The sequence below is a fragment of the Plasmopara halstedii genome (genome assembly GCF_900000015.1).
Source record: "Plasmopara halstedii genome assembly, contig: Scaffold_430, whole genome shotgun sequence".
NCBI classification, from domain to species: domain Eukaryota; phylum Oomycota; class Peronosporomycetes; order Peronosporales; family Peronosporaceae; genus Plasmopara; species Plasmopara halstedii.
The window spans coordinates 1-18,094 of NW_020187350.1; the positions used below are offsets into that span (position 1 = coordinate 1).

The following is an 18,094-nucleotide window of genomic DNA, read 5'->3' on the forward strand; positions in this document are numbered from 1 at the left end:
CAGAACCACAGCAATACATTCAATCAGTTCTCAAGACTAGTTGCTCCCCTGTCTAACACTGCATGCGTAGATAAATTACAGCATTAAACAGACTCGCCTTGATAACAATAAAATATTCATGTTCCATCTGCCTCTGGTAGCTGCAAAATCATTTTGCGCATCCGGGCTATTAGCTATGGCGTCGCTTATCTAACGCATAGCATTTAATCTTGTTGAGATAAACCATTGATCTTGCTTCGAAGTGTTGCCATAATGGTGTATGTTCATTGTTTCTCGGACTCAACGCAAAGGGCAGAAGAGGTACTCATGGGAATGCTGAGACTCCAGAAAGGAGATATATAGCGGCATGTGAGCTGGTAGCCCCGCGATATTAATATATCGAATTGTTAAACAAAAGTCAGCCAAACAGATATGTCACGCACCATTTGGAGCTAGACCGGATTTTGAAAAGATTACGATAGTATCTAGAGCAAATGATGTGCTTGTTACGCGACTAGCCCACTTTTCGGCGCGTTGAATTAAATAAACTTTTTAGGGGAAGCTTATTTTCTAAGGGAAGTGGCGCGGCTATTTCGCTGCACATGATAGCAGATGCCATCAATTTAATTATTAATGCAAACTTTCGTAAGTACAGAACACATTATGTCTGAAACTCTGCCCCAAATACGACTCAACACAATTCTTGATTTCATGTCTATCGTTAGTTTAAGATGAAATTTTGCAGACGACGAGATCATGCATGTCTTTGTTGTCAGGTTGTGCTGGCTTTTCAAGCTTTGGCAGCGTAAACAGTTGGAGGCAGATGTTTTCTCGGCACCGGCAGGGCTTCTTTTTGTACTGCTTCGTTAAGAGTATGACCTGTGGATAAATTCTGCGAGCGTAAAACCCATCGTGGATTAGACAGTACCACCGTCGCAGCGTAGCTTGAGGAAGTGGCTTTGAATCGGCCGTTTAGTGACGCAAATATAGTTCACTGACATGGTATGGCGTAATCAAATTTCACCAATCGTTTTCGACAATTTGTCAGGCAATGCTGGGGTTGTGACTGAAGAAGATGGTTTGTGGATAGCAATGAGTGTCACATGCGTGCACATGTTTCAGCCGATTTGCAATCATAACGGCTGAATATTGGTGGCCTGCGATACTTTGGCCTCTGTCACTTGCTGTTATTTGCTATAACGTTTTTGGTGGACATGAAAGCGTCATCGCGTTTGAGTATCACTAGTAGTAGAGGCGGCATGCATGAAGACTCAGCTCATCACAAGGACCAATTTGATATGAACTGCGAGCTTGTCAAGTTTATATTACACCTGCTTCAGCTGTAGCCAATACAAATCTACAGAGATCATGCTTCTTTATGCACAATTTCGTCATCACCACGTCACTTACAGCAGTTTCTTCTTTGCCGAGTGAATCATCGAGGTAAGCTATAAGCTGGGCGTCACCAATGTTACTTTCGACAGTTCATAGCCTAGGTGACGCAAACGCATATCCATGCCGCCTTGGCAAGCAGTAGCTGTGTACAGCTATACATTAATGCTATTCATAGCATAGTATCATTTTTTATATACTTGAGTTTTGTATTGCCATGTTTTGGTATTTTTATGCAATTTCGTACCATATTTATACTAACCATATCATCGTACTACATTTTGATATTTTGAGCATTGTTATACCATGTTTGGGTATGCACGAGCAATGACGAGAATGACGTGTGCCACGGAAACCATCTTTTTAGGAATTCCATCATCATCATAAATACCGATTTTCCGGTACTTGTGATATTCACAGTAGCCACTAAAGAACCAGTCGTATCTTCTTTCATTACGTCTAGTATAGCCTCAGATTGTTGTACTGAAAAGCTGCTTGGCGTCACAATACTAATCTCAAACCCAGCATTTAATCTCAACAAAATTATCACTGCATATCCTAGATTCCTCACCAAATTACTTACCTGAGCGCATAATTTGACAGCACGCCAATTCGGATGAAACATCTGTGACCGACTTCCAATAACATTTAATGCAAATAACTATAATCGAAGTCACTCACCGGGCCCGACTCATCACCTCCGCCTTTCCTATAGGCTACATGGCGTTGCTGCTCTTCTAAATAACGCATATCCAATCTTGGAAGCTTAAACATTGAAAGCGTACATGGTCACCATGCATGAGCTGTGTATTTTAAACTAGTTTCCCAAAAATAAGGATTGGCACGCTGATGATGACGACGGCCACGTTTATAGTAAGCTTTATCGTAGTCATTTTTCGACTTCGTGTCGACAAGCACACGAGTCATGGCGTCCTTCATTTAAGTCTCTGATGTCAATATTACATCGAATGTATAAGTGTGATGCGTAAGTGTTCAATCAATCGGACACCATACTAGAGCACCGATAGAAGGCTTGACGTTTTAAAGTACAAATGGTAACATTGAGATCGCTCGGACACCCCCTATTCATCAGTTCGTGTTAACATTACTCACGGTCATACTCATTAGCCTGCTGATACAGCAGCCAATCCGATCTTGAATTTGTAACAAGACCAGGTAGAAGGAACAATTTTCGCCACACAATAATACCACTAAATCGGGAGGAGTGAAGGCATAAGACATACTGAAAAGAAATTTTGCTAGCCATTGAAGTGTTTTCTAACATGAAGGCATCTCTATTGATGCATCAAGTACTCGTCATTCCTCTGGCAAAATCTGACTGAAAGGTCGCTCTACATGGATGTGGATTTCGCCTAGTATCGAGCAGACAACTCTTATGTAGCTGACATTTCATTGGCATTAAAATGAAGGAGGCACTTCAAATCTCTTTGAAATCCTCAGCGCGAGTCTTTTGCAATGGTCGGTTGTCTTTCTAAAGCACTCTTGAAGGTGCACGTCAGGACAATTGGTTTGAGGCAACTCAAGCGGTTTAAGCTCCGATTGCGGCTTGAGCACAGAAGGTAGCTCAACTTCAAGGTCTTCCTAGAAACTACTTTGATTTCGGGAGACGCTTCGCGTCCAGATTAATTAGACCGAGATCGCAATATGGCTTATGGAAGCCTACAAAAAAAGAATACTAAATAGGGAGTCTATGAGTATAGTCTGACCAATCTTATGATATGAATGTAAGGGGTCAGACTTTAAACGGGGGCAACTTTTTCAGAGCCTACAAACAGATAGATGAATGCGTTTAGTTAGAAAAACTATTCACATTAAACTTAAATGTATTTGCCTTCCTTTGACATCCTTATTCTACTGTTTTATGTGTCGAGGTTTAGCCATAGCGTCACTTGCTTGGCGCACGACGTCAATTGTCTGTACATGACAATTAACATATTATACTTGGGCTGAAATTCGACAAATTTATCGTTTGGGAGTTAATAAACCTTTATTAGATGTGAAGGGACACGATTTTACCCATTTATATTTAAAATGGCGCGGAGCCTGTCGCTCTAACGACATTACCCAGCGTCAACAAAATGACATTACCTTAAAAACTCCAAATTATAATCTAGCTAACCACTAACTGTGCCCATGACAAAATATACTGAAGTTGAACACAGTAAGTTTTTTTTGTTTTTGTACGGATAAAATTGCTTTAAAAGGGATTGATAGTTGCCTGTTTCTGTAACTCACTGCGAGCTAAGATATGACTCATACTTATGTGAAGCCTTCGCGTCGTCGACCAGTTTCTTTTTAGGTTAATTTGCCACCTAGAGTGCAAATACGTTCACCCTATTGTCGATGGTACTTGCTACGGACATCACTCACTATTGTTAATCCTATACGTTGAAGTCTAGGCAAGAAAGAAGGTTGATGACGAACCTCACGGGGTCGCCCTGAAGGAAGCAAGAATTCAACCATGCCTTCGGATCGCAGGACAAATTGATGTTTTATCCCTATTTTTTAGGGCACCTCAAGGGGGCACCAAGGGAAAAACATGGTGTGGGCATTCTCTAGGAAAGCAGGTTTGTTCAAGACTGTCATTGTTCATCCTCCTCACTACTACAACTTGATAATCGAGCTTTTCCAAGTATTTCATTCACCTCCTTTAAGTGCGACTTCGTTTTAATATCACCTCTTGTCAGTGACGCTTAGCCTCATAAACATAGTAGTGCTCGTCTGTCTGAATCTTCTGTCTTCTAAAGGCGGACGTGAAAGTCGAGCAGATGATTATCTCAACTAAAGCTACTGTTCAGAATTGGATCGCACCATGATCACATGAGTAATTATCTTATAGTTATACTGCTGCACTTATTGTTCTTAGTGACACGCACTGAAGAATTTAGGTTTATAGGATGGCTGTCTTACTAAGGGAAAGTTGAGAGAGTCAAGAAATAATTGTCATTTTGTTGCCAAAATCTACGAGAAAATTATGAAGAACTAAAAGTTGCGCGGACATCGTCACACCATATTCAGCTCGGGCGACAAAAACGGCACTGTAGTCAATCGAGGCCGAGGCGCGCCTTGCTTCTACTTTGTAATTTACGAAAAAAGCTTAAGCCAGCCCTGCAACAACCGCTCCGCTCGGTTGTATGCCACTGACTATTTGGAAAGAGTGCTAAACTTTATGAACAGTAGAAAACAGTTTCCAAAGCACAAAGGCAAACGTATATACAGCAGTCAAATACGTTGTTACCAGCCCATGAAACATCAAGTTATGTCACGTAGAAGATATGCCCCGCTGTGTGACAGAAATGGGTTGATGATCTTGAGCAGTCGATCCTCTTAACCTATGAGTATGATTACAACAAGTGCATTCCATGAAGGCCGATCTGTCTTTGTTTGGAAATGCAAGATCAGTAACCCGAGTTGCAGCTCGTACCGTACGGGCTTCATGCCCTGTGGGTGCACAGGACATGAGGTTCGTTTATTGAGCAATTGTGACTGTATCACAGATCGGTCGATCATGAATACAACATCCTCATGGAGACATGTATGAAGAAAATTAAAGCAATAATTTAGGATTATATGACAAAGTTAAAGGCTTGTAATTGCGAGAAAAACTTCCAGTCGTTAGACCTAATCAGCGTTATCATGCTCAATCTGCCTCGATAACAAGATGTAAGTCAAGATTTAGGAAAATAATTTGAAAATGCTTGATGAAAATATCACGGCTCGTAAGTTTTAGAGTTTGCTCATTACTTGGAAGTTAGCCAATAAGGAATCTCTTAAAACAGCATCTAAGTCTTGTGAGTCAGTTGGTCATAACGGCAAGAACACGAGCACCAAGAAACTTGACAAAGGAGAAGTCTCTCGTAAAACTGACCCTACTTGTTACGTTCGACTAGCGAGACGTCACGGAGCAGAGCAGAGGAAGAAACGACTAGAGCTAAGATCCCAACGGGAAGCTCGAAGAGTCGTGAAATGAAGGTCTTGAAGAGAGGCGAGGGTTCAGCAGGGAGCCCGAGGCAAGGATTGAGGAGTAGACGTACTCCGAAGGAGGTAAATTGGAAAGTGAGTTTGAAATGGTTAGAGGTCTACGAATCCTGGTTCACTAAACACCCTGTAGCTAGCTAGTCCAGTTCTTATCTCTTACACTAAGTATTAAAGATTCTTTAACGTACTTGTAAAAAATCTTGACAGTTCGATAGGATAGGCACCGATAGCGGTTAACTTTCACTGGGGCGTGAAACGAACCGTAATTCATACAATTTTGAATATGAAAAGAATGCGTATAGTTGAAGTTGAATTCAAACGACAACGTAGAGCGCAAACATGTTGTTGCTCCAGTCTAGCACGTGCCAGGCTGGCCACTGAGTGGCTAGTTGAATTACTAGCGTGACGCTATAGCATCGTTACACTGCTGCTTTAAGAAAATTGGGTGTGGCATCAAAGCAATCAGAAGGACCACCTAACACCAGATTTTTCTGGATCGAAAAACTGCATCAGCGGTAAGTTCGGTGCAATACAAGCTTTGAGCGATGTCAACCAGCAAATAATATGATTATCCAGTCTCGTATTTCGAATCGTATTTGATAAAATGTAGCTCGGTCTTGAAATTGGAATTGCAGAAGATGCGGAAAACACCAGAGATTTATCTCACTCTTGGATGGATTATTTTCCGTTTCGCGAGACAGCACCAATAACGTTTGAAGTTCCACATTGTTAAGGAAAGTTTTTTTTTTAAATACAACTTCCTGCTGATAAAGACGAAATGTTGTGTATAAGTTATTTTCGTAGGGGAAAAGCCAGAGATTGATTGATTCAATATCAGACTCTCGCTTTTTCGCCGCGAAAAAAATCGACAATCGGACCGGCTTTTGATTATCGACCCAGCGACGCTACCAGCTGTCTTAAATACGAAATACGTGACAGCCAAACTCCAATAATTATAAGCAATTGTACAAATTTTACATTACACTTTCATGATATCAGATGTACCAAAGCATCGAATCGTACACAGCTGTCATCGGGGATCCTGCAGATCCTGATTATCGTTTGATGAAGCAATGGCACTACCGGGCGAGAAAATATCGACCACGCATCCAATTTTGGGTAGGACGGTACGTCATTTGATTTCTGTGACGCACTTGACGATTTCGACGCGCTCACCTAAAAAAAGCGAGTGCGAAGCACAAATGAGCGAGTGTACTCCTCATCCTGTTGCTGAATATCTGTGTTAGACGAGCTAACAGTATGTGGCAAGTTGTTTATGCAATAACTGCTTTTGTCCCGTTTCTTTGACCTGGCAGATGGTTGTTAATGATTGCTGACGACAGATAGCGGTATTACTGCCACGACAGAGCGTACTTTATGGGGGGGCTCTGGGAGTGGCTGGTTAGTTATATAGGAATAAGTCGTTTGAATCCGCACCGCACCAGGGCTATGCTACACCTTATTTTGGCGATGTATTCGCTCATAGTTGTGCAGAGCATAGTTAATCAAATTTGGGAGCCATAATAACTCTTGCGGGTATTGTTCGTGTGTAAACATTTCAACAAGCTGTTATATTACATAAACATCTACGGCTTTGGTGATGATAAAGACTTCTTTCTCGTAGACCACATTATGATACAGAGCTCGCGGGTAGATTCCTCAAGAATCAACGCCATTTTTTATTAAACAGCGCTTCTGTTTCTGAAGGTCTTTGAGAAGAGGCTTGGGTCGGACGACTGCATGCACAAGTATAATGCAAAATCATACCGACGCGATTTACTTATCAAAAATTGAGGCTGTTTTGGGGCGCGACGAAGAGGCTATGTTCAAAACTGCGACCGAACTTCGCATACGCTCTCCGATTCTGACCCATCGGAATCCTCATCGTCAGTATGATGATGCCATTGGTATAGGTGGTGATGTATTCCAAGCATATACAAATGGACATGAGCGCGGAATTGCATCCGAGTCCGATTAGCTTTAAGTGGCAGAGAAGAGCGACGATGATGACTACAGAATAATATTTGCAATGTCGTCTGCCTTGTCAAGTTCTGAAAGCAGCTACATGCCTCTAAGCTGCATGTGATGTAAAAAGATCATGCGTCGTTGCGCAAAGCTTCAGACGATGGCGTGATGTGTATCTTTCATATTTATGAGTTTCTACTTTTCCTAGCGGTGCAAAATATTTCTGTTCATTTAGTGCAAACATGGACTATTCAGCGTGCCTACTTGCACCTGGCAGTCTGCCCCGCCTTTCGTAATAATAAGTATAACCGTTTTTTAGAGGTTTCTGATGGCTCTTGATGTGAGTCAGGCAAAAACCTTTCGTGGTGTACCCTTCTTATTAGAAAAATATTTGCTTGCGTTCCCAACAACACAGAAGAACATTACAGGTGTCACGATCGTCATTCAGTACCTTGAACACTGCGTTGAGACTCTCAAAGGCGAAAAGTGCGTTATCTTGCGCAAGTCAGTCAAAGTCACTTTGTCTATTGGTGACAGACATTCAATCGTGAAAGCAAATTTTTCAAGCGATCCATCACATCGCTGAGCCAAGAACGATGAAGATTTTTTTGCTGCTCTTTCGGTTCAATAAACTTCTTATGCGAAGTGATATTTTTGAAATCTCCCCTGAGCAGCTCGCTGGATCTACTTAGAAAGCCAGGGTTCATCGAAACGAGTTTTTCCCGTGTAATCCAAGTATAGTTCTGAACTATGCCTTGAGATTTAACTTTAACGCCAACCCTCGTGTAAAAGCGCAATGCAAGCGTGGTTCTCTTGTAGGCTCAACCACCATCTAGCCAGCTCCATAGCCATATTCATAGACGTTTTGTCCATAGCTGAGTTTCTTTAGACACCCGCACCCTGCTTCTCAATTTCAAATCTGTAGTTCGTACCGTGTGTAAGCATTTGATTTAATAACTGAGACAAGTCTGAAAATCAAGAGCTATAAGCTTTTGCTTGCCGAGAGTCGGCTCACGCTAATCTACGCAATGGTGAACGACATTATAAGGCATGACAAATGTGGGTGCAGATGCTTTCTTGAGAATGCGGTTTTTCGACTAAAGACTCCCTTAACTTCATCAGACTGCTATACGCAAAGGCGGATGAGCAGTTCTGTCCGATTCATGACCTTATTGTGTGCTTACTTTAAAAGCGCGATTCGATCACGACCAAAGTCAAGGCCGCGTGCTCTGCGGGTAATTGTAACTCTGATTACGAGCTGCGATTTTTTTCGGCTGCCCCTGATTGCACATTAAGAGCTGTGATCCCGGATAATCTGCAGAACGACCGCAATGATTGGTTCCATTACAATCTTGGATATGCCGTTTTGAGTATCAGCTGAAGATAATGGGATATCCGAAGAGCTAGTTCTCCATAGAAGCTTTAACGTCAAGCATACGAACAAGAACTTACATAAAAGAAGGATTTGCCCAAGCTGAAAGACAAGACTACGGCATCTTATCGTTCATGTAGCTCAGATTAGAAATCGTCCACGCTAACCTGGCCGGCCCAAACGCCGATGGCTCCCATACAATTAGGACTGTTTTTGAATGGGCACAATCAATTGAGATCGATGTCCAGCCCGAAAACCTGTCTCTAGAGATTTCAGCGTTTTTCTACCAAAATTAGCCCAGCTATTAACTTTTCTATCTCAGGCAGCCCCCGACTTATGACCCAATATACATACTGTAGGTTCCAAGGGATCTTCAGTCCTACGGAAAAGAAGTTCATCACGTCTAGGTTTGTATAATCACAACAGAGTTCATCACATCAGCGAATCCGCAAGCCATTGTGATATACGAACGTATACAAATTAAGCTACAGGATACAGGATACCATTCACTGTTACGGAGACGTTGATTGAAAACGCTCTCAATGAAGCCGTTCTTGCCGTCAGCCGAGTTGCTACAACATCTTGAGCCAGTCTTCGGTCAGATTGTGATTGTGTATGGTCAAGACATGCTTACGCAACAGCTGTTGAAATTACATGTCCAAGTGCTGGCTGCACGCGATTTGAACCGATAATCATCGTGAAATTGACAATTGCGCCATGCATTTGTACAAAGTTAAGTGACTTTGTCAAGAATTGTAGTTCTGAAACGAGACTGCGTGCTGGTAACGGTCTGAACGCGATCGCTAATTCACGGTACAAGGGCTCGACGACACTACAGGTTATCATTCACCGCATGTCCCCACGGCAGTTAGCTTGTTCTTGGGCAGTCTAACATCCCTAGTTGCATAGGTGGGTACGAACAAAGCCAGTGACGTCAGCTTATGCCGATGTTGGCAAATCTTATCTAACATAGGGACCAAATATTAGTGTGTACGATGGCTGCGTCAGTATCAACAGACTAGCAATATTTCGTACGCCCGCACAGTAGCAAAAAATATCCGCAGGAGTTAGTAACTGTCTGCACCAGCCAGCTAAATCTTTCTGGAACAAAGCTCTTGCCTTCAGCCGCCGAGTTCATTCAATTAACTCTCTCCTCTTCACTCGCATATTTAACTCCCACTCAACGTGTGGTTCTCTCCAGCAAGATTCAGTGGATAAAGACACATCACCTTGTGGGTGTCTCATCGTTTTTGTTGCCGCGCACACAAAGTTTCGGTGACTACGAGTATTTTCTGTGCCGATATAATTCATCGCAGTGGTGTTTTCTATAGGGAGTTTGCAACACCTAAACAAAAAGACGCGAAGCAAAATCACAGTTGTATATGGCTTGTTGTATCCAGATACAACTGTAATCACGCCTAGAAGGTAGAAATTTTAGTTAGACAATTTCAAAAACTGTATCGAGCTCATGTTAAACGCTGCATCATAGCCTCACCTATGCTAAGAAGATATACACGGAATAATGCACTTAAAACGTTCTCCATCTCTATGCATTTGAAGCAATGTAATTTTAGCCATTTGGCAACAAAGTATCATCTACTTTTGAATCACTAATGACGAGTCTTTCGATGTAATATTAGTCGCTCTCAACATTTTGGAAGTTTGTTTCTCTTGCCACCTGATCACACCACATTTTAGACGAGTAATTTTTTTAACAACATAACGCCTCAGGCAAGCAATTAAAGATGCACTAAGACCAAATTTCATGACAACGTATTCGGGAGAGCATTAGTTGAGCAACGTCCGTTAGTGTTTTGTCTATCAGCTCATCTGTACGTGTCAGCTATGACACCAGTAGGTGATATGATCATGCCAATCAGACAGAATGGGCGCAAAGAGCACGGCAGAACCGTAGTAGCGTTAATTTCAGTGCGAATAATTACCGCAACAAGCCTTCTAATATTTTTTTCATCAGGTAATAACTGCCTGCCATTATCACCGCAAATTAAATATCGCGAGGGAACTGTGCCGCCCACAAAGCATCAAGAAGTTGATCTATCAAAGCTTAATAAAGCCAGATCTTCGGCGATACGAGCTCTGCTTCACCTGTGCTGCGGCTGCGGCTGCAACGACCGGTATACAGACCTCTTTCTGCAATCTTACTACATTACAGCGACAGGTCTAACTGCAACCTATGGGCAGTCCTAACACAAGAAGCAACACCCGAAGCAATATGCGGCGTTCGAGTATATATTCGAGATAAGGTATTGGCAGCGTCAGTTTTATGTGGTAGCGAATGCGCGTTCGTCTGTAAGACGTCTAGCGCCACGATGTTGTCGTCGCCGGTCGAAAATACCGTAAATAAAGTTAACGGTTAAGACGCACAATGCATTTGAACACAAGGGATCAAATATTCAAATCCCACTTAATAAATGCGAAAGGCTGCACGTCATTGCCTCAAGGATTGCTACTACAATTAATGTGTGATGGTACCTCATTTAAGGACCCCGGACACACTTTCCGCACGAGGTGGATGATACGCTTTTGAAAAGCCAGCTGAAAAGAGAACAGATACCGTGCGATATATTTCTGGCTTGATACGTATTAATAAGAAATTTCGTTGGGGTGACACGTGGCAACGGAACAAAATCGCCCTATGTATCGGCGCCTTTGATCAGCCTGTTAAATCCGGTTGAGTACTTCAAATCGTATTTCGCTTGGTCATTCTCAGTCTTATCAAGGTCAGGAGTTCTCCTGCTTCACAGCCACACATACCGGTCATACATGTCAGTCCAATAACATTTGTGATTTGAATGAGCACGTGATTGCCATGTACAAAAAATGTTGCAGTTGAAATGTTGGTGCACCTAAGCGAATTTTGCACATGCACCGTTGTCACACTTAGATTATAAAGCAGTAAACAACATCCTCCCGTTAGATTTCTCGATATTAATGTTATTGTAAGATCGTACGAATTTCGCATCATTGGAATTGTTGCGAAATTATGCGTTGTGGGAAAAAAATAAAGCATACGTGCTCTCTAAAATGAATAAACTCACAAACATTCTGTGTGATACAGAATGCTGGTTCCTGCTTGGGGACCTATATTGGAGACGAGTCCGGCGTGTCTCGGTCTTTCGAATTGGGTGGCGTAAACCAGTTGGTTTTACTGGATACTTCACGAAAGTTTAAGCTCAAGCTTTTGAATTTTAAGCTCCTACACCCAGGATCATGTATCAGTTGAAGCTGAGGCTCAACCTCAGAACACCCTTGATTTATAAGTCAGGAACCCCCAAGGTTTTTTCAGTAAAATTTCCAGGAGTCCTTGGGGTGTTTTGCATGTAGCTAACAACCATAACTCATTTCAATTCATTAGCAAATTTGCCTCAAAAACGGCTTAAGGCGTTCCTCTTCCCTCCAAGTCGTGACTGTCCCTCTCCCTCTACGTCGTAAATCGCTTCATCGGCGCACAAGCGTGTGTGCTGTTTTGAGGGACTGTTTGTGAACAGCGCTCGCTTACACTTCGCCCCGCCGAAGCTGACGTGTACCTTCTATTAGACACAATAGTTGCCTCAACGTCATTTTTACTGTTAATGTCAGGATAGATGTGATGTGAACGAGTCCTTCTTCTCTTGCTAGCTTTACAGCTTTGTTCATAGTAAGACAAGCAAAGGTAGTTCGAAATATTTTACAGCAACATAACAAACAACACAATAAAGCATAACAGCAAGCAACATACCAAGAAGAAAAGACAAAATGACCTGGAGTCGTCTCAGGCAACACTGACATCAGTATCATGATATGCGGTAGGCTCACCGTAAGATTCCTTGTTGTCGGCCTTATCTTATCTTTCTCTTCTTGGCATCGCTGTCTTTATCGCTGACCTTTGCCAACACCTTCTTCTTCGGTGGAGTCTACAGCGTGTTTAGAGGTGATAGCTTTTTGGTGTTCGCAAATGTGCCTCCTGTGGTGCCTGGAGCACTGTAAGGGTATGATGCTGTAAATTTGTAGGAGACTGTTGCTACAACTTTGGCCGCGGTGTCTTCTGCGGCAACTTTGGCAGTAGTGTTTTGCTGCTGTGTCGTCGTCGCCTCTATCCATCAGACCCTGCTAGTCTGCAACTTTGTTGACAACATATACAGAGTAGCAAACGGGGCATTGGTGTAGTCAACGGCTTCTACAGGGTTAAATTGTAAGACGGTGAGCTGCGCAATGCAGTCGAGTCGCTTGCGGTCTACGCAAATCCGTAACGCATTTCAACGAAACATTCCATGCTCAGATACTGGTGATTATCGCAATGCCAGTGGCTTTTCGACCTCACCCATGTCTTCGCCTGCGGTGGCGCTTACTTCTTATGTCGGCACGAGCGGCGTTGACATACTCGGCAATGCTGCCGCAACTTCCTCCAATCAGAGGCCACTTTGATTCGTACTTAGAGGAAGGAGCTAATTATTTACCCAGCAACGCCAAGATTTCACAGATTCAAAATGCCATATATTTTGTATTCAAATGTTTGGCTAAGAGCACTGAACGGGGTGCAACTAATGATGCTGTTTTAAGGCCATTTATTTTTCAAAATGGCGATGGAGTAAGACGGCTATATGCATCTTAACTACTTTTATCACAATTTTCCACGTGCCTATCGAAGTGCAGACGCAAAGAGTCGGCGCCGAGTCGTAAAGTCTTTTTTTTATTTCGCACGAAAAAGCGTGATGCAATATTTAGTACCATGAACCAGATAAAATTCCTCATGCTACCACTTTCTGATGTTTTTTCCCATAGCTTGCTTTAAGTTCGTTGCGAGTGTCCCTTACCGGACTCATTCAGGACATATGATACGCTCAATTTATCCTTCTGTATTGGTCGTATTAACTTGTTATCTCACCGTCTTGCGATTTACTTCGAAGTACTACTTGCATCCGCAAAGTATAATAATTCACCATAAATGGGAGAGGAGACTGATAGCAATCAGGACTATACTGCTCACTCCAAATACGATTGAATCAGCTTCCTCGCTGCTAACTCGTGGAGCCTTAAAGCAATCGCGTGATAAAGTATTTCTGACTCAGAAGTATCATTGCATTGTGACGAATATATATCATCCTTACAACGTCCCTTTCCACACGCGACTTACATTCGCCTGTCTAAACATTGTATTACTCTGAAGACCGCAATATCAAGTGGCTTAGAATCTTCTCCACAGTATGGAGCCTCGCTCTTATCTGTTTCACAAGAAGTAATCCCTAAGTTTTCCAGCTTAATGTTTCACTCATCTGTTTAATCACAGACACACTATGGAGACCGCGACATACCGTCACTATTTCCTGCATAATCAAACGATCGCTACTTTCCGTCTTACTTAGAGCTTGGATATAATAACAACAACCCCGGAATACACTGAAATTATTTTAAGTGTTACAGTTATAGCCCTTGTGGAGTTTATAGCTGCTGCAACAAATCAAGACCCAGTCGGTTACAAATTCTGATCTTAGCTAGTTGAATAAATAATCCTCTTTAACCGGATTATTGAAGTTTTGCGCAAATTGCTTGATAATACATGTGACACCGGCTCCACAAAATCTATTAACAATTGTTGTAGGCTCAAGATGCAGACAGTGCGCAAGGCCTTATCTTTGTTTCCTTGGCTCATATCTAGCGCCAGCGGCTTGCTATTAAGCAAAGGTCACCCAGGCACTGGCTGAGTACGTAAACAACATGTGATCGACATGTTTGTGAAAGTAATATCTGTGTGATCTCCAATTTTTACCGTCTTCGGATTTGGTCATGTGCAAACGACACCAAGCAGGTCAAAGTAGAAAATAGACGCTTCTTTATTAGAAAAAAAAGTTGATGGTAGCAAGTCTGAAAATTCCATTGGTTATGATAAGTTGCCAAAGACAAACGGCAGTTTTGCATAAACACAGAAGCATCGCGGATAAACGGAAGCTGCGAAGGCGAGAATGTGGATCGCTCAGTAGTCATTAAGTAAACAGGCCGCGTTGAGACCTGAAATCGAGACTGAAACTAGGTTTCGGAAAAGAAAGTTACACCAGAATAAAGTGCTTGAGATTTTCGTTTCCCGTGGACTTTCGAAGGTGCTCGTTGCTTGTGATTAAGCGAGGCCTATCGTCCGCTCTATTACTTAATATTCGTAACTCTTTGTCGTCGTTGGTGGGATGTTCCTACAGGCTGTGAAAGATATAGATGAGCGTTAGATTGAACGTTGCTTTCTCATGGCATAAGACTTTATACACGAATGCAAACGAATCATTTACCTGATTTGACTGAGATTGCAACGCATTGCAGTACTATAGCTTGTAATCAATTAATGCCACGATCGGTAATTAGTGTAATCGTACCGCGAAGGCTTTTTCAAAGGTCGGGACTTCAAGCAATGACTATTTTCACGATAGATACGTCAACGTCTTGAACACCATTGAGTTCAAAATGCAGCAGCAAGTTTAGGGTACAAACCATGATCTTGCAAGGAATGCGCTTGTTTATCGATTTGAATTTAACTGCTTTGCCTGTAATTCCATTATAATCTTGTTATTGTTGTGACAAGTCCCTCTCACATCAGTTTGTTATTGCTTGCGTTGCGTGTTGGTGAACGGGTCGCTCGTGGTCGCTAAGCCTATCAAAGTCTTGCACAATCTCTCCTGGCTATTTGAGCAAGAATTACTGTCTTTCTGATTTGCAACGCAGTCTGTGTCTGCTCTCGCATGGGTACACGTAGCTTGCATGCATTGGTTCTTTTTAGAGTGTGTAAGTAGCTGAGAGTGGCCATCGATATGACTAGCCGGACTTCTTCATGGCCAGAAAACAATTCGTGGCTGTATGTCTGAATTCCTTTGCTTTGTCTGACTTTTGACAATAGGCAATCCAACAATCTAGCCGCGCTCGAAATAAGGTTACGTATGCTTATACCAACTCTGTCTTTTTATGATATGCATTCATTTTTGTGCTTTTATGCCTAAACCAATATCTCACGATCACTTTGATGGCAAGTACTCATTGAGCTTGCATGACAATTTTTTTATCATTGGTATCCTCGTGGCGTGAATGGGACGAATGCACATAAACTTCAGTTATCGCACATATACGTAAATAATTGATGGAGCAGTGAAACACAGTTTTAAGGTTGTGAGTACTTAATATTTGCGATCTTAAAATAAAAGTTCATCTGTGCTGCGTACAAATAAAATGAGATCATGAGTTTCATGGTCTCATTTCTCGTGAGGTTGCGTGTCGTACTTTTGGAGCTCGATTTTGTTTTTGAGTGTCGTTTTGTCGATGTTGTGCTGCATCTTGAGTTTCTCCTTCTCGATCTTATACTCGCTTTTAAGTTGCTTCTTGAAGGTCTTGTATCGAATCCTGGCATTTTTTCTCAAGGTCTTGTACAGTTCTTTCACTTCTTCTTCATCAATCTTATCTTGATTCTTGAGTTTCATTCGCACGAGATTGTACTTCTCGCGCAATTGAAGTTTCTTGATCTTGTATAACATTCGGAGTTTCCTTCTCGAGCTCTTGTAGCGTTCCTTTAGCTGCGTACTCTCGAAATCCTGCTCTTCCTCGAGTTGTTCCAGCGGCCACCATGCCTCCTCTTTTTCATGCACATAATGGGACACCTTTTCAGGAAGGTTCCACCACGGGATCTCCTCAATCTCGTCGTCGGACTTCAGCGACGTTGTATCATTAGTTTGCGACAAATGCTCCTTGGTCGCGAAGCCAAGTTGAATACTTGACAACAGCAAGGCAGCAGGCATTAAGATGGCAAGAGTACACTTCATATTTGAAATCACTGGCCACGTAGTATCCACGAATAGACTTGAAAAATGAATCAAAGATGATGTAGAAATTTCATTTTGAAGTTTGCTGCCCTTTAGATATATACGGATGGCGGCTGACCCTCTGCCTGGGTTCAGGAAATCAGTAGGAAGAGAGTAAAACGGCCAGAGAATAAAGCGGGTGCAATATCGCTCGGTATGTGAGCTAATTGCCAGCACTACACATTTACCTCTCATGCGTAGAAAGTAAGCTCCACTCTATGTGCTCATATCAAGTGGAGTGTTTGTCGTCATCACAAGCTCTGATCGACAAATTAGTATCACGATGTCGCAGATATACCCAAGGGTTCACTTGACAGCTAACAAAATGGTCTTGAGTCCTGATCAACAGAGTCAGTCGATTAAAAAGGGTTCATAGAGCCGCTGCGTTAGCCGACTACCTCGACTTCGCAAGGTATCTACAAGCTGTCGCATATATGTGAGCTCTTAGTATGACAAGTATTATTTTTCGTTGAAGTCGGTAATATTGATTTACTGTACTATGGACATCTGATCCCATTAGCGACTATGGTGTGACGCAATATAGCGCTCAGCTGGATGCTTTTTGGAATTACTTTTACTATCGTACTTCCTCAAAAAGACAATTACAGATGTTGCAACAAACTATCTTTCATATACAAAAATGTAATAGGAAGCATACAGTTATGTAATGTATATTCGAACGTAATTGGTACGTACCGTACATGGTGTACGCACATAACACTTTTGTGCACAGGTATCAAAAGTATCAGATTTCTGGTACTAATCAGAAAGATTCTACCTATCATGCAAAAAGTATTATGATGGAACAAAGTTTAATGGGAGCAAGGATTTTAAATGTTATGTATATGATATTTCATGCAGGACTTTTTCATCCTTGATACAGGAGAGAGGAAACGTGATAACTGGATCAACTCTCAGTTCCCCATCCGGGTAAGGCGTACAAATCCACGCACTTTTAATTGTTGACGCGGACTATTTGAGCCAGAGTGCAGCGAGGCTGCCGTAGCTTAGAGCTTGAGGAAACGTAATCTAGATCACCGACCTTTAGTTCTTTACAAAGCGGATCGCAATCCGCTAACTCCGAGAGTAGTTACTACCTTAATCAAGGCTAATAAACAATTCAATTTATATTCAAAACCAGTTTTTATTTATATTTTTATCTGCGGCAGAGCCGCCTGATTTTAAATGTTTATATATTTTCCTAACTATACTTAATATATATAGTAAACTCTAAATTCATGCATAACAAGAGGCTACCTAGCCACATACCGTATTCTTGTTTGGGTGTGGTCACGCCATGCCTTTCTCGTGTGACCAGGGTACGTGTAATCCCGTTACACTCACCCCCATTAAGATTGAGAACATAAACAGTCCCAATCGATTATTGCCTCAACGAGGCTCACGTGTCCGCTAGACACTGCAACTTAATTTGTTGGAATCGAACGACTTCCGTGCTCAATGAGCCCTGTGTCAACGACACTGAAGTCACCAAGTCTCACTGTTCTGACAGCGAACACGGGCAGAGCCCAACTTCGTCTCCCGCACGCGGTGCAATGTT

The 18,094-nt window shown here is 42.2% G+C and overlaps 7 protein-coding genes across 7 annotated transcripts; 2 read left to right on the top strand and 5 right to left on the bottom strand.

Annotated features, from left to right (window-relative positions):
• Positions 1-769: 769 nt before the first annotated feature.
• PHALS_09576 (uncharacterized protein) lies at positions 770-1,094 on the bottom strand (the record flags this gene model as incomplete). The annotated part of the gene is made up of 2 exons (XM_024724856.1): positions 770-936; positions 1,004-1,094. 2 exons carry the CDS (start codon positions 1,092-1,094, stop codon positions 770-772), a joined length of 258 nt encoding a protein of 85 aa, XP_024575691.1.
• Positions 1,095-1,841: 747 nt separating this feature from the next.
• On the bottom strand, positions 1,842-2,145 carry PHALS_09577 (uncharacterized protein; the record flags this gene model as incomplete). The annotated part of the gene is made up of 3 exons (XM_024724857.1): positions 1,842-1,880; positions 1,955-1,996; positions 2,053-2,145. 3 exons carry the CDS (start codon positions 2,143-2,145, stop codon positions 1,842-1,844), a joined length of 174 nt encoding a protein of 57 aa, XP_024575692.1.
• Positions 2,146-4,754: 2,609 nt separating this feature from the next.
• On the top strand, positions 4,755-5,511 carry PHALS_09578 (uncharacterized protein; the record flags this gene model as incomplete). Its single annotated transcript, XM_024724858.1, has 2 exons — positions 4,755-4,855; positions 5,283-5,511. The coding sequence occupies 2 exons, from the start codon at positions 4,755-4,757 to the stop codon at positions 5,509-5,511; spliced, it is 330 nt and encodes a 109-aa protein (XP_024575693.1).
• A 5,850-nt stretch (positions 5,512-11,361) lies between these two features.
• PHALS_09579 (uncharacterized protein) lies at positions 11,362-11,593 on the bottom strand (the record flags this gene model as incomplete). The annotated part of the gene is made up of 2 exons (XM_024724860.1): positions 11,362-11,461; positions 11,529-11,593. 2 exons carry the CDS (start codon positions 11,591-11,593, stop codon positions 11,362-11,364), a joined length of 165 nt encoding a protein of 54 aa, XP_024575694.1.
• Positions 11,594-13,004: 1,411 nt separating this feature from the next.
• On the top strand, positions 13,005-13,319 carry PHALS_09580 (uncharacterized protein; the record flags this gene model as incomplete). The annotated part of the gene is made up of 1 exon (XM_024724861.1): positions 13,005-13,319. The coding sequence occupies one exon, from the start codon at positions 13,005-13,007 to the stop codon at positions 13,317-13,319; it is 315 nt and encodes a 104-aa protein (XP_024575695.1).
• Positions 13,320-13,643: 324 nt separating this feature from the next.
• On the bottom strand, positions 13,644-15,450 carry PHALS_09581 (uncharacterized protein; the record flags this gene model as incomplete). Its single annotated transcript, XM_024724862.1, has 8 exons — positions 13,644-13,767; positions 13,842-13,929; positions 14,020-14,024; positions 14,850-14,896; positions 14,983-14,991; positions 15,067-15,105; positions 15,182-15,234; positions 15,303-15,450. 8 exons carry the CDS (start codon positions 15,448-15,450, stop codon positions 13,644-13,646), a joined length of 513 nt encoding a protein of 170 aa, XP_024575696.1.
• A 483-nt stretch (positions 15,451-15,933) lies between these two features.
• On the bottom strand, positions 15,934-16,497 carry PHALS_09582 (uncharacterized protein; the record flags this gene model as incomplete). Its single annotated transcript, XM_024724863.1, has 1 exon — positions 15,934-16,497. The coding sequence occupies one exon, from the start codon at positions 16,495-16,497 to the stop codon at positions 15,934-15,936; it is 564 nt and encodes a 187-aa protein (XP_024575697.1).
• Positions 16,498-18,094: the final 1,597 nt, after the last annotated feature.